Source organism: Meleagris gallopavo, chromosome 5 (genome assembly GCF_905368555.1).
Source record: "Meleagris gallopavo chromosome 5, MGAL_WU_HG_1.1, whole genome shotgun sequence".
In the NCBI taxonomy this organism is placed as follows: Eukaryota; Metazoa; Chordata; class Aves; order Galliformes; family Phasianidae; genus Meleagris; species Meleagris gallopavo.
The window spans coordinates 15,382,408-15,410,331 of record NC_139408.1 but is presented as its reverse complement, the minus strand read 5'-3'; the positions used below and the strand labels follow the sequence as shown (position 1 = coordinate 15,410,331).

The following is a 27,924-nucleotide window of genomic DNA, read 5'->3' as shown; positions in this document are numbered from 1 at the left end:
AAATAGGGGGTGAGGAACTGGTAAGGCTGCTCATGGAGGTGGTGGAGTCACCGTCCCTGGAGGTGATGACAAAGGGCACTGAGGGACACAGCTCAATGGGCACGGTGGGGATGGGTCGACAGTCAGACTAGATGACCTTAGTGGTCTTTTCCAACCTTAACGGTTCTGTGATGCTATGAAGCAGATGCTTGCATGGCCCCGCAGGCCCTGTGAGGCAGTGGGAGGCCACCCGAAGGTGTCCATCAGCAAGCTGCAGGAGGTCATCTCCCACCCCTTCTCTCCCAGCTGCTCGCAGCTTATGGTGAGGCGAGGGGCACACAGGTGAGCGGCCTCAGCGGGCTGTGCTCTTCCAAAGCCTCCAGGGTGTCGACAAGCACCTTTCTTTCCCCAAACCCGCCCAACCCGTCTCTCATCCAACATGCTTCCTCCTTAGCTTAAAGCTCCGGAGCAGCCAAAACGCAGCGTCCTGCAGTGCTCTCACCCCAGCTGTTGCAGGCTCCCTCCTCAGCTCCCAACAGCAGTGGCAGCCCCATGGCAGAGCCCGATCCTCACAAGAGGGTTTCATTGCTTTGATGAAGCATTCCCTTTGAACATGAGGAATATCTTCTTCACTGTGAGGGCGACTGTGAGAGCACTGGAACGGGCTGCCCACAGAGGTTGTGGGATCTCCTACTCTGGACGTATTCAAGACCCGCTTGGATGCTCTCCTTTGCAGCCTGCTGAAGGGAAGCTGCTTTAGCAGGGCGCTGGACTGGGGGATGCACAGGGGTTCCTTCCAGCCAGGAGCCTGATGCGATTTTATTGCGATTCAAAACACATAAATAAATAGATAGATAGATAGATGGATGGACGGATGGATAGATAGATAGATAGATCCGCAATTGGAGACCCGGAGGCAGAGGGTGCGCGGGGGGAGGGGCGGGGTTCACCTGGGCGAGGGGCGGGCCCGGGGGGCGGGGCCTCCCGAGAGGCGGGCCCGGGGCGCGGCGGGGCTGCGGGGCTGCGGCGGCTCTGCGCTGCGGAGCGGGGCCGCGGGAGGAGCGGCGGCGGCAGGTGAGTGCGCGTCAGGGTCGTTCTCTTCCGCTGCGGCCGGGGAGCTCACGGGGAGCCGTTGGCCGCCCCGCGGCACCGGCCGGCGGCGCGGCCCGTGTCCACAGCCGGCCGAGCCCGGCGAAGGGCGGCGGGGCCCTTCTGCTGCAGTTACAGCTACAGCTGCGCCGGGGCCGCCGGCAGCCCCGTGGGGTCTGCGGTACTGGGGGGGATGGAGCTGGGAAGCGGGGCCCTCCTGCCTCACCTCTTTTTCCACGCTGCCTCCCCGGCCCAGCGGTGCAGGTGGTGCTGGCCGCGGTCTGCCCCGAAATAAGTTGGGAGCAGTTTCCAGAGCAACTGCAGCTATTTTGGTTGATTTTTCAGCTTGAAGGGGTTGGCTCGGGAAGGCTCTAATCCCATTATTTTGGGGCTGTGGAGTGAAATAAGCGCTCGGCGAGGTCAGCCTCGCAGCGCAAGGAGGCGGGGAGGCCGCGATCTGCTGTTGGGGCCGTGGAAACCGGCGTCTGGAAAGGAGCCGGGGACCTGCGCTCGTTGTGGCAGCGTGTGCTGAGCAGCTGGAGCTTGGGGACGGGAGCGTCGGGGTGTTCCAGCTGTCCCCAGCCCCTGTGCCACCAGCACAGCACGCCAAAAAACCCACTCCAAGGAGCGGCATTGCAGAGGAACAGCGTCGGGTAAAGTGGCCGCTGTGGCTTCGAGGTCTCAGCTGTGCACGTTTGGGGTGTCGGTGCATCCACCAAGAGAAGCGGTGTGTAAGTCTCCACTCTCCTCTAAGGGAAAGAAAGGCAGAGATGGCTCCAGATCCCCCAGCAGGGTGTGGAGAGGGGTTACATTCCTCAGGCACGGGGCTAGATAAGCGCTGGGCTCCTTGCTGCATACTTCTGATGCCTTCTGTGAACTCCGGTGGCACTCAGCAGGTTGTTTTGTAACTTCACTGAAGCACGCTGCGGGCAGGCAAACCAACTCTGCCCTGTCACCATGCTTTGCATTGAATGCTAAAAGCCCTAAAGGGAGCTTGGGGATGGCACTGCTGGAGCAGAACAGGTGCATCACGATGGCATCATTTGTTGGGATTTCTCATGGATGGGACTCGAGTCCGAATCACTGAATGGCTTTGCAGAAGGGGTGCAGAGAGGAGGGAGGGAGCTTTGGCTGCTGCTTGCTATGAGCCAGGTCAGGCTCCAGGGGATGCTCAGGCAGGCTCACTGAGCAGGCAGCCAGCCCTGCAAATGCAGAGCAGTGGTGTTAAAGGCACCCTCCAGCTCTCCCTCTTCAAGTGTAGCACTGCATGGTCATGCTCCTCGTATGACAAAAAAAAATGCAGGTTTTTTTTTGTTTGTTTTTCTAACATGGGGAGAGGTTGTGTGCCTTTTATCAGGAGTGGCTGAGTACAAAGCATCCCCGAGCACTTCTCGCCCTGCTTATCTGGTAGTGCTGAGGAAGGGGCTGCCGGCTCCTTGCGGTGCAGGGAAGCTCATCCCACTCGTGCTGGCTGGAATGCCAGGAATCCCCCCCCCACCTCCCTGGCACCGTTATCTGCCGGGAGAGCCCCAGCATCATGCCTGACCCTTTTTGGTATATCTCCCTGCTGCTACCCTGTGCCTCTGAAATAGGTAAAATGGTGAGAAGTTCCCACTAGCATAAACCTGCTTAAAGCCTTTTTGTAACTTTCTGATAAAAGTATCCTGGGGGATGCTCAGGGGTGAGTCAGAGGAGCACCTTCCCCACAAAGTGAGGATGAAGGGCTGGGACGGAGCAGGCTGTGCTCTAAAACCCATGTCTCCTGGCCAGGGGGTTCGAATCCCATTTTCATTATTATTTCTTCTCTTTGAGAGGAGAAGCGAGTTACAGCTGTGCTTGGTTGCTTTGGATACCTGCAGGCCCAAGTGAACGTGCTGGGGAACTTGCCAGCCTTGCCCAAGCCTTTTGGCAGCAGGTTGGGGCTAGTGAAAGCGGCTGGCGTGAATCATCTGAGGGTGCTTCGTTTGCTGCTCTTTGAGAGGTAACTTGACCAAAAGAGGTAGCGGTGTAATTACTGAAGATACCAGGGTTACTGCTTGCAGGAGCTTCTGTGCCAAAGTGTAGAACATCCGGGTAGAATGTTCCTTCTACCCATAAAAGTGGAGATTGGTGTTGTGGTTGCCTTTACCCTTGTACTATGCTGCAGAGAAATGCTGCCAGAACATCTGCCAGAGACCCCACTAGCTCACCTCTAGGTTTTAATCCTGTCATCCTGTCCTTTTCCTCCTCTCTGATGTGGGAGGTGACCCAAGTATCCCACTGTCCCCCTGCATGTAGGGGTAATGATGCTTTGGGATCGCATCCAGGTTTAGGTTGCACGCATGGCGCCACTCAGCAGAGAGTCACAGAATCGTAGAATCATTAAGGTTGGAAAAGACCTTCAAGATCACCCAGTCCAACCACTAACCCATCCCCACCATGTCCACCAACCATGTCCGTCAGTGCCACGTCTGCATGCAAGGTAAGCTAGAAGGAATCCCTCTTGAGGATGGGTTGTTCTGCACCTAGGTTTAAAGGTGTTAGGGATGCCTTCAGTATTAGCTCTTTGTGTGTGTGGTTTTGTTTTTTTAAGAGCATCTTTTTAAGGGATGTTCCTCTATCTGTTCTGACTTGTTCATGCCCTTGTAAACCTGTGCAGTCAAATTAAGTCATAAGTGTGTCTACATGCAAGGTTTTAAAGAAAACCCTATTATTGTAGATGGCTGCTAACAATTTCATGTCCTTCCATTTTTCAGCTGCCAAGCTCATGAGCTTCTAAAAGCAGCTGATTATCTTGCTTGTTGTTGGTTGGAGTCAGCACTTTCTTGAGGGCTGGGGTGCTTCCAGCTGCCCCAGGCTAGTCATCTAGAATAACTTGTTGCTTCAAAAAAAAAAAACCTCTTACCTGAAGACATGGGTGGGTCAGCCCTGAGCTGGAAATGCTGGAGCAGGCAAACGCTGCTTGAATTTGGGATGGTTTCCTCTGCTGCTTCTTAACCTGCACTGGAGCATAGAACCTGCCAGAGCTCTTGATGTTAAGGGCTTCATCTCCAAAACTCCCCGTGGCCCTAAGGTGCTTTCTGTGCTTGAGAGGACTGAGGACAGGAAGGGCTCTGGGAGCAGTTTGCAAGTTGGAGCAGGTCTTTGGTGCCTTAGCACTCGTAATAGCACTTCAGGATCAGATTCCCCTATTGTGTAGCTACCTGGATGATAGGTGGAGGAAGGCCCTGGAAGAGCATTTATAGGGTTGGTGGTGGTTTAAAAGGTTCCTGCCAGGAATTGCTTCTCCAGCAGGTGAGAGCATGTGTTGGGGAGTTCATCGCTGCCTCTGGATGCTTGCCCAAGGCTTCTGGTGATGTGCAGAAGTTGGATGAACAGCAGAAGTATCTCTAAATAGGAATAAAAACAAGGTGGTTTTGGAGGATTTGTGGTTGCTGTTTTCACTTGTTGATGTTTTTTTCCAGGTTCTGCCAATGTTTGGAGGTGGCAGCTTTTCTGTGAAGAGCCCAATGTGTTTGTGGGGGGAAGGCTGGGGTGGACAAGGAGGTGTCCTTGTATCTCTTGGTACATTTCCCCATTAGGGAATGGCGTGGAGCTGCATTGAGGGGGGGGTCAGGTCGAGTGTTAGGAAAAGGTTCTTCCCCAGAGGGTGGCAGGCACGGATCCAAGCTGACAGAGTTCAGGGAGTGTTTGGACGTCACTCTCAGACATAGGGCTGGGATTTTGGGTGGCACTGTCTGGGGAGTTGTACTCAATAATTCTTGTGGGTCCCTTCCAACTTGGGCTGTTCTGTGATTCTTTGAGACCTGCAGAAAACTGGGCTTAGTTAGTTCCACCCAGCAGCAGAGTTTTCTCCTGGAACACGCAGTTCAGTCCTCGGTGTTTAGGTTTTTAATGATCTGAGAGCATACAGAAGTTAGGGTAAAATGTTCAAAAGGCTCAGCTTCCAGCAGCAACCTGAGTAGAGCCTGAACTGCATGCAGCTTGAACATCCAAACACTTCTGAAAATCCAAGATTTTGTTGCAGCTCGCTGTTCGGGACATTAAAATAGGCCCAGCAAGCTTAATCCTCACTGCTTCCATTTGACTTTACAACACTGTCTTGTTGAAAGAGACTGACTTGTATCTCCTGATGGATGGCTCCCTGCTCCGCGCTCAGACCCTTGCCAACATTTATTTTTGCAGAGCTGTTAACCAAATTGCAAATGTAGTTTTGTGGATAGCCCCCTGTGTTTTTGTGCCAGATAAGGGATGGAGTTGCCCGTGAAGATGCACCTCTATTTTAGTGCTCTGAAGAGCTTGTTATCTTCGGGTGGGTCAGGTTGGGACTGATGGCACCTTTGTCTAATTAATCACATGTTGAGGTGCTGTGAAAGCAGACCTCTGAAATACACAAGTGTCTTATCAGAGGTTTCAACCTGGATTAATTCTGGGCCTTTGGTTTGTTTGACTCAGTGTCTGTGACAGAGAGAGAAAGAAAGGAGTAATTTCAGCTCTCTACAAATGGTCATTAAAGGTCTTTTTAATCCTACAAAGTTATAAATAAACATCCATGGCAGCATGCACCTGCATATTCATTAGAGCATCCTCGGCGCTCCCTCCCGGGGCCCTGCAGTGCGTCCTTGGCGTGTGGCTGTGCTCCAAAGAGGGCAGGAAACTGTGAGTTACTCTGGAAATGGAAAATAATCTGAAAGGTTATCTATGGTTTTTCATTTGTTAGTTTAATTGCCTTCTCCCCTGTAAAGGGAGTTGGAGTGATGAGAGGATCGCTGCTGGCAACTCTCCTTTTGGAGCCTGGGAAGCAGGCTGGGGAGGGAGAAGAGAAGAAAGCAATATTTCGGGGTCATCTGGCTGCTTTGTGTGCCTGTTGGGCTATGTGACCAGCCTGAAACTTTCCTATAACTCTGTGGAAATGAAATTCTCCATTTCTTTGAGAGATGCAGAGAGCCGCAGGGCAGTCTGAGTGCTGTCCTTGCGGCTGGTCTAGCTGCATCTTATCATCTCTGTGCAGGACCTCAGCCACATTTTTAGAGAAAAACCAAAGCTGTAAATCCAGGAGTTTGGTGATGCTGCTCTCAAAATCTCAGGTTTCTCTGACAAAACAGCAAGTGCTCTTGATGGATGTCTCTGCCATGGCTGCCTCTCCCTAATGCTGTCCAGACATGCTGTCTGTGTGCTCACTCAGTTATCTCCTTCCTCTCTTCGTTTTGCACACGCGGTCACTTCAAACAACATAGTACACCAGGTCACAGAATGGATGCACCACCCACACAGAGAACTAATCCATTTCAGTGGAGTTATTAAGGCAAACTGTTTGGAGTAGACAGTAGAAGAAGTGGTCTATCGCCCATCAGAGCTCTGCTGCCTAATAAGGCCTTTTAAATCATACAGCTATTTCCAGAAAGCAGCAGAAGTAGTCTAAAGAGAGCAGAAATAATATCCCCTTAAAAGTTTTTATAGGGACTGATTCCCACATTCCCCATGTCAGCCCGTGGCGAGCAGATAGTTGAAGTATTTCTGAGTATTTCCAAGGCCAAAGCAGGTTCCTGCATCCCCACATTCGCAGCATTCTTCCTGCATCCCATGTCATGATAAACAGAAACTGTTTTCTATCTTGAAGAGTGGTCTGCGTGTAATAACAGGGGAATATCCATGAGTTGCATCGTGCTCCTCATCTCACCTGCTGTGGGAGATAGAGATGCTGAAGTTCCTGGCAGGTGCATGCTGCAGTTGTGTTGTCTGATAGCCCTCAGGGCCTGGCGTGTCCCAGCTGTGCTGAGTGCTCCCCAGAGTCCTGCCTCTAAGGAAGAAGGGAGGTTCAGGTTGGATATTAGAAAGAATTTCTTTCTAATTCTTTCTTTTTGTCCCAGTGGTGGGCACTGGGACAAGCTGCCCAGGAGTTGTGGAAACACCATCCTCAGAGGTATTTAAGAAAAGGTGATACTTAGGGACGTGGTTTAGTGGGCAGTATTGGTGGGAGGTGGGCAGTTGCATGGGCAGCATCTGCAGCATGAGCTTTGCTCGTGATGGCTGGAAAGCAAGCACCAGATTTTTATATTAAAAGTCAAAGTTTTGGGAGGGTTCAGCCCTGAAAGTTGTTGAAGTCCAGTCATCCAGGCTGATTGGGGTCAGCCTGGATCCACAAGTTGCCAGACCCATCCTTCGCTGGGAGGTGGACACCTAAGTGCTTTCCCAGCCTCTCCTCTGAAGGGATGAGCATTTTGGCAGGCTCATTGCACAACTAAAGATGAGTGTGGAAGTACAAGATCTGACTTACGTGTAAGAGCCTTTCCTCTCTCCTCTAATCTAGATGCTGCTGCTAATTTTTCTTCACTCCCTTGGGAAAAAAACTGCCACGGATTCACTCGTCTGCTTTCATGTAGTTACTCTTCACTTGTGTGTCTGAGGTTGATCATAATGATTACAGCAATAGCAGGTGCTGCTCGTTTTTCCCTCAGAGACCTTAATCTTTATGGCTGACTTTAATAGCTAGCCTTGTTCTCCTCCCCCATGAATAGCTACCATTAGTGCTGCTTGGGAGAAATACGGTGCACTAAGGACAGTCCTTCTTATAGGCTGTGTGCATGCACACACTCATCCATTGCACATCCATCTGGCCAGCTTTCATGGTATGCAGCAGTTGTGTTGTTTTTGTGTGTTTGTCTTTTTAGGTTTTAATTTATGAGTTTTCAGTTGGTGCCCCATGGTCTGTGCTTTGCTCATCACTGGGGCTCTGGGGAAGTACGTGACATGCCTTCAGTCTTATCGTTGTCCGTGATTATTGACATTGCAACACTGCTCTGCTGGCATCAGGGCATGATGTGGTTAGCCATTAATTCCTCCCCAACTCTAGGATGGGACACTGTGGGACCCAGCCCAGGTGCCCCTGTCACCTCCTGCTTTGATGAACTCTGTAAGAGATGGTTGCTCAGATTCTGGTCTTGGCTTTTTTGTTTGTTTGTTTTTGTTTTGTTTTCCCTAGTAATTCCCAAGCTGCTCTTAGATGCAGTTTGCAAAGCATTTAAGTGGGTTTCAAAGCTTGAAGGCCACAAAGGTGGAACTGGGATGGGGTGAGGCTCCTTCTGCATTTTGGGAACGTCACCAGCCTGCCAGGGCTTGAGCCTTCCTCACTCAAATCACTACCCAAGTATGTGACCTTGGGGACATTTCCCCATCATGAGCAGCCCCTGGCCTTGAGGGTATGCCCCAGGTTTGCTGGCGTGGACTTGCAGCTTCCTGTAATTTGCGAGGGGAAAGTAGAGCAGAGCATCTCAAGAGCCTCTGTTTTGTTCCTAATGGAAGGTTGCTTGCATGGGGCAGGCAGGATGTTGCTTGTGGCTTTCCGTAAGTGTGCCTTCTCTAAGAGCCTAGTGCTGGCAGAGGACTGGTTTGGGGTTCCAGGGTACTTATGAGGTGCTGGGTCTGTGGCTTTGGTCTCGAGTGATGTTTTGGCTCTTGGATGCCACAAGTGCCAAATGATTGAGTCTTCCCAGTTTTGGCTCTTCAAGCTCCTTTGCATGCAAAAAGCTCTGGAAACGTGACTGTAACTTGTACAGAAGCTGAGTGCTGGTTCTGTTTTTCACACAGCAAGAGCCATCTGCTATGGGAGCATGACAGAGCTGGGCTGCATCTGGGGTTTTTCCTGGAGCAGTGTGGTTCCTTTGTGTAATGCATTGCTCGCAGCTTTGGTACACAGGGGACACTGCGGCTGCAGAATGACAAAGGAGGGACAGGATGGAAGCTTCCTTTGGGCTGCCATCTTCAGTGACACAGCGAATGCTCTGGTAGAACCTGTTTGTCCCTCCTTGAGCTCCTGTGACCTCTACCAGCAACTTGTGGAGTCACAGAGCTAGGGCAAGGCTTTGCTTCATGCTCTGTGGCAGTGGGAGTGTTACCACAGTCTGTTGCAGTGGCTTTTCCTTCTATTTGTCCTTCTCAAGTGCTGCTCACTTCTACCTTTGTGCAGGTTGCCTTTGCTCAAAGAACTGTCCTATTCCTCGGGTTGGCCCAGGCCAGATATCTTGTTCAGGGCCCTGGCTGATGTTGTCCCCCCCACATGGGACCTGCTGACCAGACAAAGAACTGCAGTTAGCACTGAACCATGTCCACCACCGTGACTCTATCACTTGGCCTGTGATAGACATGGCAAGAAAGGCCCAGAAGAGCTGTGCCATTCCTGCAACACCGTATGAAGGGTTGATGATGCTCCTCAAAAAGAAGGACCCAAGTCAGGAGAAGGCTGTCACTGGCCTGAAGGGGAGCCCAGACCACAATCCTTCCCCGTCCATTGGGGTTGGGCTGCAGCATGGGCACCATCACGAGGCTTTGGTCCTCTGTAGACATTCTCCTGCTCTGGCTTGTAAGCCACTGTGCTGGTCCTTTCTGCACCTTTGTAACAGGAGGCTTCAGTTCTTCAGGAGGGTTTTAGCAAGTGGTGGTGGTGCTCAAGCAGGCATTTCTGTCCCAGCAGCTTGCAGCGGATTTGCACATGGGCAAGGACAATCTCTTCCCTTCAGTGCTCAGGAGCTGGGCTGGTACCTCGGGCAGGGAGGGACCTGGGAAGTGTTACATAGCTACTGGATGTGTCACCGCAGCAGCTGATCACGGTTGGTGAGTCACTGCCAGCACTCAGACATGCAGGATGGCAGCACGTGGCTGTTCCTGTCGCCACTTGCTGTTTACTTGTGTGGTTTTTTTTTCCTTCTTCTTCTCCTGCTGCTTGAATAGTTTCCCGTGGTGTGGGATCACACGTGTGGGTTGCTTCCTACGCGCCTGCCTTTCCCAGCTCTGCACGTTTCCTTCCATCTCAGTCTCCTTGGTCTGGGCTTTGTCTCCAGCCATGGTCACCCCAAAACCACCTGATCCCAGCAGGGTGTCCTGCCCCATCCACAGCACAGCACCTGGGTCTCTGAAACATCCTCTTTGGGCTCCCAGTCCCCTGGAAGCTCCCAGCAGTGGCACAGGATGGCAGCATTTCTGGTTTTTCCTTGTTTTCTCTTTTTCTCCTGGCCAGTCCCCTGTTCAGCCCAGGGTGCTGAGGACATCCCTGCCTTTCTGGAGGGTTGCTTTGAGGTACGGTCACCAGGATCATCCCATCATCCATGCATCCTGTGATGCTCAGCAGGTGAAACCGCCAACCAGGCGAAACCCTGCCAGCCTTGTGGCAGGAGCTGGGCACGGGGCCGCTGTTGGGGTTAATAAGGGAAGAGAAGCCCAGGAGGATTTCATCCATGTTTATCAAGTACAGCAGCCTTAATTACAGGCTGAAAACTACTTGTGCATGTTTGAATTTGGATCCAGAGGCACTCCTGTGGTGCAAACACAGATTTCAAAGCCTGGCTGCGCACTTGCCCTGGCACAACTTGCTAGCAGGGCTTCTCCTTACTGCTGGTGTTTCAGCTCTCCAGTCAGTAAAGCAAACAGAAAACTTGACCCCCAAACAGAAGCTCTGCTAGTAAACATGCTTGCTGCTGCATTCAAAGGTGATGTTTTCTGTGCTGTGTTTAGCACTGCCTATGTGGGGTCCAGATCTTGATGGCACAGGATAGCGTGCCCTTAGATGTTCTGCGCTGGATATTCTCTTGGCCCTTCCCTTCTCACCATTGTGAGGAGGTCTGGCTGTCCCCAAGAACCTGGTAGAACAGAGGCAGAGCTTATGAAATCTGCCCATTCCATCTGCTGCTTAGGTGTATTCAGCTAACATCACAAATACCTCGATTAGCAGGAGGACCACTTGCTTTTGCTTTTAATTAAGATAATCCAATTAGACAGGAGGAAATGGCCTTCAGTTGTGCCAGGGGAGGTTCAGCTTGGATATTAGAAAAAATAACTCATCCGAAAGAGTGGTGGTACAGTGGCACAGGCTGCCCAGGAGGTAGTTGAGTCATCATCCGTGGAGGTGTCTGGGAGCTGTGGAGATGTGGCACTGAGGGATGTGGTCAGTGGGCATGGTGGGGGTGGGCTGGGTGTTGGACTTGGTGATCTTGGAGGTCTTTTCCAACCTTAATGATTCTCTGATAATCTGAAGTTGGCTTCAACGCCCAAGCTTTAAAAGCACCTTCAATCCATGTGAGGGTGAAGCTTTGTTCAAATCTAGACTGAACATTTTCTGGGCTTGGTTTTTTCCAACTTAGACTGAGATGCAGCAAAAAATAAAGCTGTAAGATCTGGGAGTGTTAATTTATTTAATTTTTTTCATGTCAGCATTTGAAATTCCAACTCCCAGTTAGGAAATTTGTTGAAGAAATTGTATGAATCATCCATACCATCAATTTAGGACCAAGCACATGGGAAGGGAGCAGAAAATTAGTCACTTTGTTAATCTGCTTCCAATAAAATTTATTTAGAAATCCATAGAGGGGGTGGGGGGAGAAATAAATAAAAATGAGAGCAGCTTTTGGGAACGCTGTAACGCATCCCTGTGCTGGCACCACAGCCACCCGCTCACTTCTCCACACTGTTTTGGGGCACTTCCCTGCTCTTTGGTTTGTGGTCACAAAAGGGACTATCAGAAAAGCTGTTCCTCACTTTCAAATTTAGAGGGTGGGAAGCTGCTGGGCCATGGAAGCTTTTATAGCAGCCAGAATAATGCTGCCATGGAAGAGCAGATAATGTCGAGTAAGTCCTACCTCTATGAAAACAAACCCTTCTGCCTCTGGGTTCTTTCCAAGTCTGGAGAGAGCATTCAGGAGGGGCAGAGGTCGAGGGGCTGGTCCAGGCTGCAGGACGTTGGGAAGCTCATTAATAGGGCTTGGTGAAGCAGGGAAGGATGCGGAGCTAACAAAGGGTGAGTGTGGTCAAGGGAGAGCTGAGGAATTGCTGTCCTGGATCCAAGGACGAGCTCTGCATTCTTCTTAGCTATAACCTGCTCTCTGAATTACCACTGTGGGAAATCCAAAGGGTCGCTTTCCCACCACCTCGGTCAGGTTGAAGCCGAAACTCCTCCACAAGAGGCAGAAGGCCGCGTCACGCCGCTCCCTGCTTTTCAGTGCTGTGGGCCAAATGCTGGTAAATGATTGCTAGAGGCACTCGGCCGAGGCGGGGCCAGAGCTTGATTTGCACCCAAACAGGTGCCTCTACCCTCGCAGCACCCCCGGGTGTCCCGCAACTGGACTCAGCACCGTTCATCACCCCTCGCCTCACCAACTGCTGGTATTTTGGGTGCGGAAAGGTGAGTCCGCTTCCTTTCACATGATACAATCTTCAGTTGGCTGTTTCGCTTATTTATTTTCAAACTAGCCACTCCTGGCCTGTGCTGGGGCTCTGCCGTGGGATGAACCTTGCTGGGAAGAAACCTGGCTCCATGAGCAGTTCAGCACTTGTGGTTAGTGCATGGCTTTCCAGGACATACCACCAGCCCACACTGGTGTTGGTGTGCTGTTCCCCAGCACGGTGGTGACCTTGTGGTGGGTTTTAGGGTGGTGCCCAAGCTCAGCAGTGTGGCCGAACTTTGTTCCATGGCGGGGGTGGGTGCTGGATTAGCTGGCTGCTCGCAGCCAGCCCAGAGCACACAGCAGGACAAAACCCTGCCTGAAACCAGGCTGGGTTCCACCTGGCAAACACGGTGCTCTGTAGATCCACCGTGTGCGGGACCCAAGATTCTTTGTCACTGCCGGTTTCACTGTTGGCACTGCCAAGTCAAACATAGGTGAGCTCAGCAGGGAGGTGTCCATGCCCAGGCGACTGCTCTGCTCCCATGGCCATTCTGTGGCTACTGGCGATGCGAACGGGGCCAGCTTGTTTTGCAGCAAGTCCCAAAACACCGTGAGTAAAATCTGAAAATTAGGGATTGATTACTCTGCCGTGGCTGGTGGAGAGGTTTGTGTTGGATCAGCTAAGTGCTCCCTCGGGTGTGGATTTGGCTTTTGGGCTTGTTCTTCAATAAGTTTTTTTGTTCTGGCACTCTCAGATCTCCCACTGAGAACAGCATTGTGAAACCATCTTTCTCCAGGCTTCTCCTGGCCTTGTTGTGTGACAGCTACAATTTCTTGTTGCTGAAGGTGGGAGCCTTTCAGCTCTTGCTTAGATTTCTCAAGTATGCAGAAAAAAAAAGAAAAAGAAAAAAAAAAAGCCTGTTTTAACCCTGGGAATGGAAGGAGAGGGATTGATGAGCTGGGTTAGGTTCAGAAAGCAGCTTGGGACCATTACACATATACCTTCCTCTGCTTGATGTCCTCAGGCTTGATGCTTCAAGGATTTACAAAAAAACCCATAGGGGGAAAAAGGTCATTTCAAGAATGTTTAAAACAAGGGTAAACTTTGAGTTCTTTGAGTTTCTTTGTGTGGATTCTACTTAGTCATAGAATCATTGAAGTTGGGAAGAACTCTAAGGTCATCTAGGCCACCCATTAATCCATAACTACCATGTCTGACAAGTCATCCCTTAGGAGCTGCAGTTCTTCAGCTGCTGGAAAATGCGGGAGCTGCCTGTGCCCATGATAACAGGTGTCAGCAGCAGGTGGGTGCTGTGTCAAAAGAAGTGGCCAAGCTCCCTCCCTGTTTAGCAATGCTAAACACAGTCTTGCTGCTCTTAATTTGTGATCATCAGTGTAATGACATCCTAATGGCATTACCAAAGGCTCATTTTCAGTAAAATAGCATTTCTCATGTGCTTCCTCATCCCAACCTGGCTCTGCAAAGAGTTTTGCATAACAAGAGGCATTTTTTTTCTCATTTCTTAATCCCCCTCAGATAACTAGAGATGGAGTTAGATAGATTACAGTGCGCTCTGTCTGCACCTTCTCTCAACTTCTCTTTGCGCAGCTGGAGAGTGTGAGTGGGAGGGTGGTGGGAGGTTCCTCTGCCTTTTAGATATTGTTTGGAAACTCCCGAGTGCCACATTGCCAAATTGTTGGAGAAATGGCAGTGGGAGTCCAACAAATTCATTAAAAGGCTGTGCTATGCGCAGGGGCAAAGCCCACTGTTTTTCACCCAGGGAAGACTCAATCCTGCTGCCCAGACCTGAGCTGTGCGTGTGGATTTGGGTAAGGTAGGTTGGTGGGTTGTTTTGCTGTTGGCAGATGAACATCGGTATTGTTAACAGTAACAAAATCCCACGTGTACAGGAGCCTGAGCCCGTGTGTCTTCTCTCCTGCAGGGACCCTGTCCTGCGATGCCCCAGGGTGCCTGAAGCCCGGCAGCCACTGGGATGGAGCTGAAGGTCTGGGTGGATGGGATCCAAAGGGTCGTCTGCGGCGTCTCGGAGCAAACCACCTGCCAGGAGGTGGTCATCGCCCTGGCGCGAGCCATAGGTGAGCAGCAGGCTAATCCAGAGCCAGCTCAGCTCCCAGGATCACATTGGACTCCTTGAGCTCTGTTTGTCGCTGCCATGGGTTTATGTCTCCCCCCTGCCCATCAGAGGCTTGCCGGGGGATAGCCAAAATAAATAGCTTTACTTTGGATAGATACGGGCGGTGTGGCTAGGGTGCCTGGATGCTGGTGCTTGCCGCACTCTCACTGTGGTCAATCCTGCCTTCTAGTGGCTCAATTTCAAAGTGCTCTGATACTGTTAGCTTGCAGGCTTTGAGCGGAGATGCTCTTCTTCCGATTTAACCCTACAAATCAAAGCCCTTCCTCTTGCCCACCTCCATAAAAAAAAAAAAAAACAGCACAGTGCTTTTTTTTTCCACCCCCACTCTTGAGGGCATATTTTCTTCCAGTAACAACAAAGCAACACTGGTTGATATCCTCAGCTATTTCCTGTGCAGAAGTGCCACTGTGGAGGCTGAGCTTTGCAAACAGAGATGCGCATCCTGTGGAGAGAGGCAGTGCAGGGCCCCATTACTGGAGGGATGTTGTGCTGTCCCCTCTGCCAAGAGCTGCTCATGCTCTTGGGTGTCTCTGGGGGCATACGGCCCTCATCCTTCCATGTGGAAACACACTGAGATTGCAGGCAAGGATCCTACCAACTCCCACCTCCTGCAGGATGCTCCCCTACCTGCAGCTAGGAGGCAGATGATCCTTGATGGGCAGACCAAACCTTTCAGTAAGGAACACTGACCCTTTTCAAGGTTTGGAAGGGGAAAGGGAGGAAAGTGAGACCCTGTAGAATCATAGAATGGCTTGGGTTGGAAGGGACCTCAAGGGTCATCAAGTTCCAGATCCCTCTGCAACAGGCAGGGCTGCCATTCATTAAGATTGGAAAAGACCACTAAGGTCATGTAGTCTCTCTGCCCCCCAGTATTTTTCCTCAGTTTGGTGTCCAGCCTTTGCAAGTGGAGACATTTCTCTGTGCTTCCTGGGAAAAGAGGCTCCTGGTGACAGGGCCCAACCCTGGGGCAGTGGGGATGTCTCTGTGGGCTGTGGCTTTCCCTGAGTGATGTGCTTGTGTTCCACCTGCAGGTCAGACAGGCCGCTATGTCTTGGTGCAGAAGCTCCGGGAAAAGGAGAGGCAGCTCCTCCCGCTCGAGTGCCCCTTGGAGTCTCTGGCCAAGTGTGGGCAGTATGCCAATGATGTGCAGTTCATCCTGAGGCGGACGGGCCCCAGCGTGGCTGAGAGGCCATCTTCAGAGGGTGCTCTCCAGGCTCCTGAGAGGACGTTCATCCGGGCCAGTCTGCCCATCAAACCCCGGGCCCTGAGCACGGACGTACCTCGGCCCCGGGAGCCGAGGAAATCAATGACCTTCAACTTGGGCCCCATGGGCTCTGTCGACCCGTATGCAAAGAGCCGCTGGAGGCAGCATGCCTGGGAGGGGATGGACTTGAAGGACGGTGGGGCCAGCCAGCCCTCCAAGGAGGAGCTGTTTAAGACAGTGCTGCGTCAACAAGAGCAACTGCACTCCTTGGAGGCACATGGGGACACACTGGAGACAGACCTGCGGCTCTGGGAGCATGGTCGGGCCTCCAGCCAGGAGGATGAGATCCTCTATTTGGAGCACCTGGTGCGGAGGAATGATACGGAGCTGGGCGAGGAGGAGTTTTGGCAGAGCGAGCTGCGGCTGGAGAAGGAGTGTGAGCGGGAGAGGCAGGAGCGGGTAAGGAGCCTGCGGGCCAGCCTGGAGGAGTACACGCAGAGGATCTACGAGCTGAGCGCCCGCACTGAGGCCCTGCAGAAAGAGATTCAGTGGGAGATGGCCGAGAGGGCCAAGAGGGGCAAGGAGATCCCTGTGCCGAGCCCCACGGACTTGGAAGACATGGCTGCCAAAATGAAAAGGGATCTGGAAGCCAAGGTCAAGCAGGGCACGCAGCTGGAGAGCAACCTGGCCAGCGTAGAGAAGGCCCTGGAAGAAGCTGAAAGGAGCCTGCAGGTAGGTACAGTTGGGATATCCTGCCCTATGAGGTGATAGATCTCCAGAGGGAGGTGGAGGGGGTCTATACCTAGGAGAAAACATGAGGCATGAGTCCGTCATCCAGCTCTGCGTCCATCTTGGTACTTGCTTAATGGTATTAATGGTATCCCCCACTCAAAAGGGAACTGGCAGGAGAGCTGCATCCTGCCTGACGAGCATGGGGTTGGCTCTGCAGCAATGACCAGTGTCCCCTAGACACTGCTCCCAGGGTGCTTGTACCGATTCTCTCGCTGTGCAAGCTTTGGGTTGCTCTGTGGCTCCTGTTGTCTTGCAGTAAGGAGCACAGCGCTGTATATGAGATAGGGCTAGAGGAAGCAGTCCTCAAGCAGAGTGTGAGATTGGTGTGGCCAGGCAAACGGCAGAGGTTGGTGGTTGGTCTCCTCAGTAGTGGTGGTGTCTCTATGTCTGTGCCTGGAAAAAAGGAGCAGGATGTTGAGTCATGAGGATTTTGGTGATGCTCCAGGCTTACCCCCCAGATTGCAGTTGCAGTGGCAGCAGTGTTGGGCTGAAGCCACTGAGATCTGTGGCTCACCCAGCCCCACTGGGGTTCAGGTGCTCCATGACACCTGCCCTCTTCCCATCCCTTTTAGTGGAGCAAAACAAAAAGCTTCTCCTGTGGTGTTTCTCAGTGCCACGATGTTTCACACATTTCATTTTGGGATGGCTGCTGCCTGCCATCTCCTGCCACTACTATGTCACTGTTCATACCCTCTTGCGGAGATGTGGGCCTGTCCTCAAAATGTTTACCTTGTCCTTGTTGCCCAAGCATCCCCATGCAGGGTGCAGCCAAGGGGTGCATCCCTCAAGATGTAGAATGATAGAATCACAGAATCATTTGAGCCGGAGGGGAGATCATCTAGTGCAACTTGCCTGCAGCGAACAGGGACACCTACACTAGATCAGGTGCTCAGAGCCCTATCCGGCCTGAACTTGAATATCTCCAGGGATGGAATATCCACCACCTACATCTCTGTGCAACTGTGCTGGTGCGTTAAAATAAAGAAATGTTTCCTTACATCCAACCTAAATGTCCCCTCTTTTAGTTTGAAATGATTTCCCCTTGTTCTGTTGCAATAGACCCTGCTACAGAGTCTATCCCATGCCATGGCAGGCTCCAGAGTTTTCTGGGGGGGCTGTTTGCAGCAGGTTGTTCAGCACTGCGTGGCTGGCTAAGGTCCCTGTGGGCAGTAGCATGGCCCTGATGGCCTTATCCGTGTGGGGTTCCCCATGTCATTCTCAGAACTGGGGAGTGAGGCCTCAGGAAGAGGAGCAGAGCAGCATGGGGAGAGTCTGGCTTACCCTGTCCCTGCTGTGTTTTGCAGGCCCAGAACCAAGAGCTGGAGGAGTTAAATAAGGAGCTGAGGCAGTGTAATTTGCAGCAGTTTATTCAGCAGACGGGAGCCACGGTGGCCGTCGGGCAGGCCAGGTCTGAGGAAGATGCCCAGCCGGAGCTGAGCCCACGCGAGCTGCCAGCCTGCCGGCGAAATGGAGGTCAGCACGCTACCTCAGCTGCGGCCTGCCCTGTGCCCCCAAACCACTCCTTGTTGGCCCGGCTCCTTCCTCCTCCCTATCGGGGCCGCTTGCAGCGGGATTTGTGGCTGTGTGTGGCATAGACCTTGGGATGGGGCTTGGTGGCCCTTGCTCTGTAGGCTGGATCAGGAATGAGTGTGTAGGGACGGGGAAGAGACCTCTGTGTGTGAGCAGGGGAAAAGGAGATCCAGCCTCTTCTCCCAGGGAAGTTCTGCACCCAGAGAGGATGGAGTCCTGGGCACTCTGGCACAGCATCCTGCCTGAGCCAGGTGTTTTTTCCTGTCCCCGTAGGGTTTCCTCCCACCGGTGCCGATTCGCCACCCTGTGCCAGCACCAAGCAGCTCCTCGGCCATCCCCGGACCCTGCCGGAGCCCCTGGTGCCCAGCCTGAACCCTGAGGGTGCGTATGTCTCAGCAGGCCCTCGTGCACCAGGAAGGGCCTGTAGGGAAGGGGAGAGGGTTTTGCTGCGTGAAACAGGGCTGCGGAGAGCGAGTGAGTGAGCGTGTGCTGGAAGTGGGAGGCCAGAGCTATTTATAGATGCCATTAGGAGAGCAGCGCTCATACCCTGCCATCCCCCGTGGCCTCCGCTCCTCTGTGAGGGAGCGCTGGAGGGAGTGAGGCCATTGGTGTGGCATCCAAAGCAGTCTCCAGTGTTGTCTGGGGCCATCTGCAGCCCTCTGGCCTGTTTTCCTTTCAGCTGCTTTTAAGGCCACTCGCTGCCTCTGTCCATCCCTGTCTCACGGATCCTGTGACCATGATGTCTGTGTGTCTGTCTGCACCGCCCGAGTGCAGGGCTGGGTTTCATGCTGCAGATGCATGGTGCTTGCCTACATCACATCTTCTGTGCTGTTTTTTTTCTGTGAATGCTCACCCGCTGCGTTGGGGTCACTTAGTTTATTTTTGTCTGTCTTGCAGTCATATCAACCAGGCAAAGCATCTGGAGGTAGAAGGGCCCAGCCAGTGGACGATTGGTTGCCTTGCAAGTGTAACTGTATAAATAAAACCAAATTCCCTATATATATTACGTTTTTTACTGCTTTATATCACGAATGGATGCGGATGGCCAGACAGAGTATTTTTACAGACTGTAAGATAAAACAATGGCCGACCAAACAAAACAACCCAACTACTCCTATGTGGATGAAATGAACTCTTTCTATTTTTTTAAAGTGCTTTCTATATTTAACACAAAATGGCAGCGCCTATGTGCCATGTGGACTTCTGAGAAGACCTGCTATGTGTTCCTAGAGGTCCTTGCTCCTTTGGATAGCAGAACAAAGCCGTGTTGGGATGGCTGGTGACATCTGCTTTGGGCTGCTCACGAGGCTCACTCAGGTGAAACAGGCTTCACAGGAAAACAGCAAGTTTTACAGCTCTGTGCTGTGAAGAGGAGCTTGCACTGGCAAGACGGATATGATGTCCTGTGCTAGCAGTGAGGGGAAGACTCGCTCATCTTGCTCACCCACATCTGCTGCTCTCAAGCCACGCTGACAGCCAGCAAGTGCACCCCTGAATGATTGAGTGCCAGTGACCGCCAGCACCCTGCCATCCTCTTGCATAAGTGCAGTGTGGATCTTCCAGTTGGCAGTCCTGCCCTCCTTGGGTTTGGCCCCAGCTGCTCCTGATGGGCTCTCCCAAAACCCCACAACCCTGTGTCAAGGCAGCACAGGGATGCCCCAGGTACAGCTGTCTTGCCCATGTGTCCGTCCTTGCCATACCTACAAGGGCAGTGTGCCTGCTCTGGAGTGGCTGTCTCAGGAGCATGGAGATGTGCCAGGACTATCAGATGAGTTGGTGGGTTTTAAAAACAGCGATGAGGCACACAGGCAGCTTTTTAATGCAACTTTCTGGCCCCCTTTTTTTATGATAAGACCTGCAGTAGAAACCTTGTTCCTATGGTGCTGAGAGGGAGTGAGAAACAAGCAGCTGTTCCCTGGGGGAAACAACCTGGAAGTGACAACCAGGCTTCAAGGGACCACAGCTGGAGACTGTTTTTTCTGAAGCCCACTTGGTTTTTTAACTTGTTTTTAAATCAGCAACATGCCAGCAGGATGAGCCCTTCCCTGAGTGCCTGTGGCTGGAGCATGCAGGGCAGAAACACTTTTGGTGACATTTCACTGAATGCTCTGTTTTATTTGTCTGTTTTTTGAGTTTTGGTTGTGTATTGTTTTTTGTTTGTTTTTTTTTTTACTTGATGGCCAGTAGTTCCTCTGTTTCTGTTCATCTGTCTCCACAGGTCATGTTGTATTTTAATTGTGGCTGGGAAGGGGACAGTTTGTCCAGGAGGTCCCAGAGCCCTGGCCTCTTTGTTTTCTACGTCTGCTCTGCTGTATGCAAAAAATGTGACTTGGATGCTGTGTTCTCTGTAAAACACACTTTCCATGTATGAATGTATCCTGCATACTACGGCATTGTCTGGTTTCAATTTTAAATAAATCTTTTGGAAAGGATTTGTGTGAAGTGAGTGTGTGCATGCTGCTGTCTCAGGGCTGTCCCTGCTCCAGGTATGTGCTGAGCTCCCTGGGCACCCTTCATGTGTCCTGTGAAGGCCTCTTTGCTTTGTGCAATGTCTCACAGGGATTTAAAGCTGTAAGTATTTCATAACCAAATGTTTCTTATGCACATACTGCTCGTCTTTTTTTCTTTTTTTTTTTTTTTTCCTTTTCTTTCCCCCCCTTATATTGCAAAGTGCTTTACAAACAGTGGATGAAGCTCATCTCCACTGAGAAGGCAGCCGTCTCTGGGATGAAACATGGCAGCTTTTTAATAATGCACAGCAGCAGCACGGAGCATTTTAGGACAGGAAGAGAAGGAGATGACACTTGGCTGCAGATATGAGCAGGTAAGGGGGAAACCTCTCGTTCATTTCTCAGTCTCCCCATCCATTTCAGCATCGTGCCTGGCAGGGCATAAGCAGTAATGCCAGCTCTCTCCCCACCAGCATCTCCCTGAGGAAAGCCAGGAGCTGAGCAAAGATTGCTGCTCTGACCCTTTGGATGTGCTCGCTCACAGCCCGTTTTGGAGGTGCACGGCCTTTTTGGAGGTGTCCAGTATGTCCGTGCCACCACATTGGGTGTGAGATGGCTGTCGCTGGTGTCCTGTGGGATTTTCCCCTTCCCATGATGAGGGGGAATTGTGGGCAAATGAAATATTAACGCTGGAGAGAAAGCTGTCAAGGGCAATGCAGCAAGTGCCTGCTGCTGTCCAGCAGTTCGGTTGAGTGATGTTTAAGAATTAGAGTTTGCTTCATTCGGAGACCGCTAGGAGCCAAGTGAGTCTCTGGTTACTACGGAAGGACAGCAGGGAGATGCGATTTAAGACTTGTCTTTTTGGAACCACAATTTTCTTCTCTCTCTCTCTCTTTTTTTTTTTTTTTTTTCCCATGAATCACTGGAGTTGGAAATGTATGTTGGGGAAAAATGTATTTAACAATACGTTTGCTTCGTGCAACTGCATGAAGAAGTTTGTTCCCTGTGGTGTGAGCACTGATTGCTTGCTTCTTGAACTTTTTGTTCTTGTTTTCTGGACTCTTGCTTTTAAAATGAGACTCCAAGAAGAGAATCAGGGTGTGTTGGAGGCTGTAAAGAACACTTCAATGCCACCTGGGGTAAAACTCGAAACCCTCAGTTCAGGAAAACTGCTTGCCTTTGGCATAGCCTAGGGATTGTTCTCCCCACTGGGCAGTCAGTGCTTGGGTAATTGGCCTCAAGTTCTCTCTGAAATATCCACGAGATTTTGAGATATGAGCTAAAGCCCTCAATGCACCCTGAAACACTGATATCTGTGACTTTAACGAGTGGCATCTTTCATTTTTGGGCCCTGTTTGTGGTTTTGCTTTGTGCAAAATAAAGAGAAAAGGTTCAGCGACAGAGGGCACTTCTCACAGCAAAGCGGGGGGAAAAAAAGCCACAGAACAATAGTTCAATGGCAGTGGAATCTCTCATTTTTGTCCTGCACTACCACTTAGCTGTGTTCGGGTTGGTGGTCTCTTACATTTCTAGAGATGACTTTTTGTGGTTTTGGGTATCCCTGGGGAGAGCGCTGTGACCATGTGCTAACACCTGCGTGCTAACACCCCTATGCTAACCCCTGTGTTTCGGCCACCACTGCACACACGTTTCTGCAGCCCCCAGAAATGTGCCGTGTTGCAGATTTCTTCCTGTTTTTCCCACAACCCATCTCCCAGCATCTGCGGAGCAGCGGGGTTTCTCAAGGTAACAAATGACTGATGGACGAGTTCCGCCCTGGACCCCCCACCTCCTGTCCCTGCTGTGTGGCTCAGCAGCGTGACCTAAATTCATCCTGGCACGAGGGGCCTCATGCGGCAGGGATGTGGTGATGTGCCGTGGCACCTTCTTGGTCTCTGGTCTGGCTGTGGCTTGTCCCACCCTGATGCCACTGGCCTGCACTTAAGGCCGCACGTGTTATTTAACCGATGCCCGCTGCAGCGCTCTGCCTTTCTGCTTTTATCTGCTCTAAAGGCTGTGTCAATAATACATTTCTGCCATTGAATATTTTATTGATGATTTGACTTTTCGCTGCTTGCAATTCCCATTTCAAGGCTGCATGATTGTTCCTAATTAAAATTTTATGCCCTGGGAGAAGCCTTCTTGCTACAGTGGAGATGATGCTGTCCTTTTCTAGGCCACTACAGAGCGGTAGGAAGGAATTACTCATTGTCATGAGATTAAAACAAAGCAAATAAATTATTTTTCCTTAAAAAAATAATCTGAAAGTCCAGTGTACGGCGCCTACTGGAGAGGGAAGATGTGGCCAGCGGGCAAGGCAGCGCTCCAGCACACAGCAGGGCTGGAGGATGCTGTGCTGGGGCCAGCCGAGAGCCACGTCCCCACAGCCCTGGGGCACCGTTCATGGCAGGATGGTAGGAAGGGCACCTTTCTTCCTCCCTCCCTGCCAGCTCCTCGGCACCCAAAAATTGTGAGGCAGAGAGTGTTTGTGCAGTGCGCGGTGCCAGCATCCTTTCTGTTGTGTTTGCTGAGAGCTGCGAGGTACCTGCAGGCTCTGTCAGCACAAGGCGCTGTGCGGGAGAGGAATTCAGCCATGGGCTGAATGCCAGTTGTGTCCTTGTGCTCCCTGCTTCTTCTGAAGCTGCTCAGCTGGGATGCTGGGTGCCGTGTGTCTGGCAAACCCTGATTATTTTTTGTATTGCATGATGAAAGTCACTCCCATCCACCTCACAGTGTCTGCTTACAACACCAGCCATCCTCCTCCTGGGCAGGGTTCGGGGTAGTGGTGCTGCACCACACTGGGATGGCTTCTCAGGCACAGGGTTTGAATTCAGGGTGCCCAGGGGCATCCTTGAGCGTCCTCTCTGACTCAGGACATCTTGTGATTCTCAAGGGCAGTGCTGCTGCAGGCAATTGAACCACCCCTACTAGCAATTGGGTGTCTGTACGTGTTCCCCAGGGTTTATTTTGAAATTCATCTAGAATACTAGAAGCATTTGTGTTTCCTCCCAGCCCCTGGATTTGACATGCAGCTTTCAAATGTATACTTCGGCACCAGTTACGTAAGGAAAGGTGTGAATGACTGGAGGAGAAAACACAGGTTAGTTTTGCTCTGAGTGATGTACAGATGCTCTGTTTACTGCTCCTGGGTTCAGAGATCCTACAACACCAGTCTCCAGCAGCCAGAAAGAATGCTTAGAGCTGGCACATGTGCATGTCCCTGTGTCTGTGTACTGGGTGGTGTCTGCTCTCACTATTACAGTTTTCCTTTTTATGTCTCAAAGTGAAGACAGAGGACATTCTACCTTGCGCTGAAAAAAAAGAGCACTAGAGGAGGTCGGGAGATATTCTTGTTTATGGATGAGCTACTTTCTTTCCCAATGGAACCTCCTGCCAGCAGAAATTTTTTTTTTAAGATGTATTATATAAGTCCCTGCTTACATTTAACTGACTGACTTCCTCTTACTCTTAAACAATTTATGTACTCCTTCTATTCCTGACAGGCCCACTTGCTCCTTGGTGAGGCCCGCTCGCAGCTTTAGGATTTGCCACTGGCACATTACTGACAGAACATGATATGCTCTTTCCAGTGTGGTGCACAACAGGTTCCACCTGCTCCCTCTCCAAAGCGTTAAAATAGAAGAATAATATCTCTGAGGTGCACAGAGAGTCAAAACAGAGGCACAACTTTCAGCATCTCCCCCCTGTAAGGCACACCTCTGCCTCTCCCCAGAATCTTACAGCATCCATTCTCAGTGAGACCGTTAAAGCTTTGAGCTGCTGGATACTCTGGTTACCAGGCTAAGTATCACCTTATAAATCTGGTTATCAGCTACTGAAAAAACCTGAATGCTTAAATGAAGGAGCAGTCTTAGAACTACCGTATTGTCTCATTGCTCAGGGGTGCTCATTGGAGAAGCCCCAGCTGCACAGGTTTCGTATTTAGAAAGGATTCCTGGACTAGGGCAGGCAGTAAAGGCATTGCTATGGGAGTGATGGGAAGCTGGGCTCAAGGGACAGCCAGGTCCCAGTGATACTTCCCAGTCTCCTTTTCAAGTCCACTTTATCTTGCTCAAGAGGCAAAATAAGACATGGGAGGCACTCAGCATGCAGCACACATCAGCCACGCCTGAGCAGGCGCAGCTTCCTCTTACTGAAGGCCACCTTAAGGACCTGTTCCACAATCTGCCAAGCACCGAGTTAGAGTAATGAGCATCCAGACACTGGTTTAGCACCATTTATTAAAGACTTCAGATAACAGCACAGTAGGTTAGTTTTGAATCGTGCCAAAAGAATGTTAAAAATAGGAAATCAGTGATACGTTTCCCCCACTTACTGGAGGAAAGCATAGAAAGAAAAAAAAGGAAACACAAACAAACTTCATTCAATCCCTTGCCTTTGCTCACTGGAGCTGAACAGGATGGTCTTGGTATGAAAACTTGTGACTTCCCTCTACCTCCAAGTGCTACGTGATGGGAAGCAGGACCATCCTTGTCAGAGTGACCTGCAGAGCCATTTCTGCCAGTGGGATCCCAACAGTGAGGCACCGAGCTCCAGAGCAAGTGCAAAAGCAGCTTTGGTAAATTCAGGCAGCTTTCTGGTGTACAGGAGCAATCCTGACTCACTTGCTCTGCACGAGGCATGCAAAGCACCGATTTTCCTTCCTGATGAGCAGATAGCTCCTCTGGGACCTGGCAAGAGAAACGTCAAAGGGATACAGGCAGGAGAGATGGGGACAGGCAGCACTTCTGTGTGGGAGACTTGGTCTGCAAGAAGGATGTTGTGCTGCTTTTCTGTACTGTTAAGAGCTTACTGACAGCATTGCTGCAACAGCCCAGGGTTACATGCAAGCAACACAGACAAGAGACTACTCAGGCCTTTCTGGAAACCTCAGAGGGCACTGTCTGCTTGCAATTACTTTAAGCAGGAGATGAAGCCATGCCATAACCTAACAAGACGCTTTCCAACCACCCGGCTTCCTTATGGCTTCAAAATCGAAAGGGAGAACTTTGCTCGAACAGCAATTTGCCTCGTCACTTCCTCCACTCCCACCGACAGCTGTGCTGCCCGGTGAGCAGCCCCTGTACGTGTTCCTCAGCTGTGTGACACCACGGTGACAGAGGGACAGGCAGCCCTGTGGGTGGGAGCAGGAAAGTGCGAGCAAAGGTGCGGGGTGGGATGGGAAGCAAACAGCAAAGAAGAAAAGCAAAGCTCGTTGCTGCTTCTCATTTAACAGATTACAGAGTCTCTCTTTAAAGGTGACTCATCCAGGGCAATACCAGGCATGGTTTCTTCTATTAACACACCCTTGGCAATAGCAGTTCAGTTAGTCACTGACTGGGTATCAAGACGTCACCAGCTGGGATAAAGCATCCCTTTAACTTGGTACGGCGTCCGTAAGCATTTACCGACTTCGGAGACGAACTGGGACGGAAAGAGGAGATCCATTCCTCCTTGGCCCGCTGCTGCCCGCGCCATGCGGCTCTTCCCTACCAGCATCCCACCTCTCGCTCACGGGGCGATGGCAAGCCAGCAGACGGATGGATGGCCGGGCAGACGGACGGGACGGGGGTTCCTCGGCGTGTCGCTGCACCTCGTGTCCCGCTCGGGGCGAGAGGCGTCACGCGGGCGAGGAGACGTGATGCGGCCGCACAGCGATGTCCGAGGAGCAGGTTAGCCGCTGTCACACGCACAGTGGAGTCGCCGAGAGCACAATGTGCGTTAGTCAGTGGCTCACCTGCTCCTGGAGGGTGAAGGGGCGGCGGGGCCCACCTGCGGCACGGAGACATCGCTCAGCGCGGAGCGAGGGGCGAGACGCGACGCCGCCCGGGCTCGGCGGCGGGTCACCCCCCGGGGTCTGCCCGCTCTCGCGGGGGGCGGCTCTCCCCGCGTCCTCCCCACCGGCCCGGCCCGGCCCGGTCTCGTCCCGTCCCGTCCCGTCCCGTCCCGTCCCGTCGCTCACCTGCGCCCCGCGGCCGCGCAGCTCCGCGCTCCCCACGGCCGCCGTCGCCGCCGCCAACTTCTCCTTCTGCCCCGGCCCGGCCCACGCCGCGCGCCGCGGCCCCTCGCCCCGCCCCTCTCGGCGCCCGCCAATCGCCGCTCCGCCCGCCCGCCCGCCGACCACGCCTCCGCGCCGCGCCGCCCAATGGCGAGCGAGGCCCCGCCTCCTGAAGCCTTCCCCCCCCACCGCCCCCCTCTCGGCGGTGACAGTGGCGGGCGCGGCGCGTTCGCTTCTGCACGTCCGTGCTGCGGGGAGGAACCATTTGTACCTGTTGAACCGCCCGCCCAGCTCACCCCGCCCCGCCGGGCCCCGCTTCCCCTTTCCCTCTCCGCTTCGCCTCACGCCGGCTCCGCGAGCTGCCCCTCCTCAGCCCGCAGGGAGCCCCCTTCAACCCCTCCCCGGCTGCCCCCCCACCCCCCCCACCCCTCCGGCCCCCGCCCGCCCCCGCCCTGCCCATGGTACGCTCCGCGGGGCCGGGCCATCAGGGCAGTGTCGGGGCGCACGTAGGCGGTGCGCGGGGGGTGGGGGGAACCGTTGGCCACACGCTCTGCCCGCCTCCCTCCCTCCCCAAGGAGGAGCAGGTAAGGGCTCTCTGTGCCATCCTCCACCCAACAACGCTTGAACCTACTCTGTGCATCCATCGCCAGCCCAGCATACCGGGCATGTTTCCCCAAACGTGTCCAGTGGGTTTCCAAAGAAGACCTCACACACAAGGGTTCCAACACGTTGCTCCGTATAATAGCCTTCACTCTGAGAACCGGCACCTCGATGAATTTGCTGAGCAGGAGGAGGTACTTTACGGATGGGCATGCTGCTGTCCTCTTAAAGATGGGCTGTGAGCCTTCGTCTGCCACGGCCACAGCCTTCTTTCAACGGCAGAAATTGGGGGGACGTGGGCATGTGAGACCTCAGGAGGCTGGAAAGCATGCAGCTGGGAGGTAGGGCTGAGGCACTGTGCCACGCTGGTCCCTGCCCCCGCAGCATGCCAGCTGTGTTGGTAAGCGTATGTCCTGCCCGTACTGCTGAGGCTGACATCCAACAGCAGCAGGACCACGTTAAACACGTGCACATGCTATCCAGCAAAGGGCACTAGCTCTACATCCCTTTCAGAAACTTCTTTGACAGCAGCTTCCGCAGGCTGGGGGTGTTTTATTCCCCTAGCACCTCACTGGGTCCCAGTGCAGTCCCTTGCACAGCAGGCTGCCCGCTGCACATCCTCACTCCAGGGTTAATCAGTCACTTGTGAGATGTAAAAGCAAAGCCTCATTCTCCAGTAGCTGCTGACAGAGGATTGCTGGCTGCAGTCCTATATCCAGCTTCCCTACATTTTTGCTGGTGCACAAGATGCTCTGCTCTCCATTACATTGCTGGTGGGGGAGGACAAGGGGACAGCCCCTCTCCTGCGTGACAGCCTGCAGAATGACAGCCTCTGTTGTGTTGTGTGTGCGTTATGTGGGGGTTTTGTTTCCACCCAGCAGCTGGAGGGAATAAGTCACGTACTTGACGTCTCTCCGGAACAGGGCTTGCACCCGGGCACAAGCAGTGCTCCCCAGGAGTGTTTGCAGTGATGCTCACACAGCTGTCTGCAGCC

General features: G+C 52.4%; 1 protein-coding gene and 1 long non-coding RNA gene across 6 annotated transcripts; one reads left to right on the top strand and one right to left on the bottom strand.

The window, feature by feature from the left end:
- Nucleotides 1-936: 936 nt before the first annotated feature.
- Nucleotides 937-20,314, top strand: RASSF7 (Ras association domain family member 7). 5 transcript variants are annotated; one of them, XM_085224366.1, is made up of 6 exons: nucleotides 937-1,053; nucleotides 14,144-14,297; nucleotides 15,388-16,292; nucleotides 17,657-17,825; nucleotides 18,156-18,263; nucleotides 18,780-20,314. In XM_085224366.1, exons 2-6 carry the CDS (start codon nucleotides 14,195-14,197, stop codon nucleotides 18,809-18,811), a joined length of 1,317 nt encoding a protein of 438 aa, XP_085080492.1. In that variant the 5' UTR covers nucleotides 937-1,053; nucleotides 14,144-14,194; the 3' UTR covers nucleotides 18,812-20,314. The 5 variants fall into 5 exon arrangements, with proteins under 5 accessions (XP_085080492.1, XP_085080495.1, XP_085080494.1 ...); XM_010711153.4 differs by lacking the exon at nucleotides 937-1,053 and adding an exon at nucleotides 9,698-12,217; XM_085224367.1 differs by lacking the exon at nucleotides 937-1,053 and adding an exon at nucleotides 12,253-12,810.
- Nucleotides 20,315-24,555: 4,241 nt separating this feature from the next.
- LOC109367701 (uncharacterized) lies at nucleotides 24,556-26,487 on the bottom strand. The gene is made up of 2 exons (XR_014883440.1): nucleotides 26,295-26,487; nucleotides 24,556-26,104 (listed from the first exon to the last, which is right to left on the bottom strand). It is a non-coding gene; the product is annotated as an uncharacterized LOC109367701 (long non-coding RNA).
- Between the last annotated feature and the right edge of the window lie 1,437 nt (nucleotides 26,488-27,924).

Excerpts from the sequence above, each read along its gene's own strand:
- RASSF7 (XM_085224366.1), top strand. The coding sequence starts at position 14,195 with ATGGAGCTGAAGGTCTGGGTGGATGGGATCCAAAGGGTCGTCTGCGGC. Across the intron at positions 14,298-15,387 it reads CGCCCTGGCGCGAGCCATAG|GTCAGACAGGCCGCTATGTC; the intron begins GTGAGCAGCAGG and ends TTCCACCTGCAG. Across the intron at positions 17,826-18,155 it reads AGCCTGCCGGCGAAATGGAG|GGTTTCCTCCCACCGGTGCC; the intron begins GTCAGCACGCTA and ends CTGTCCCCGTAG.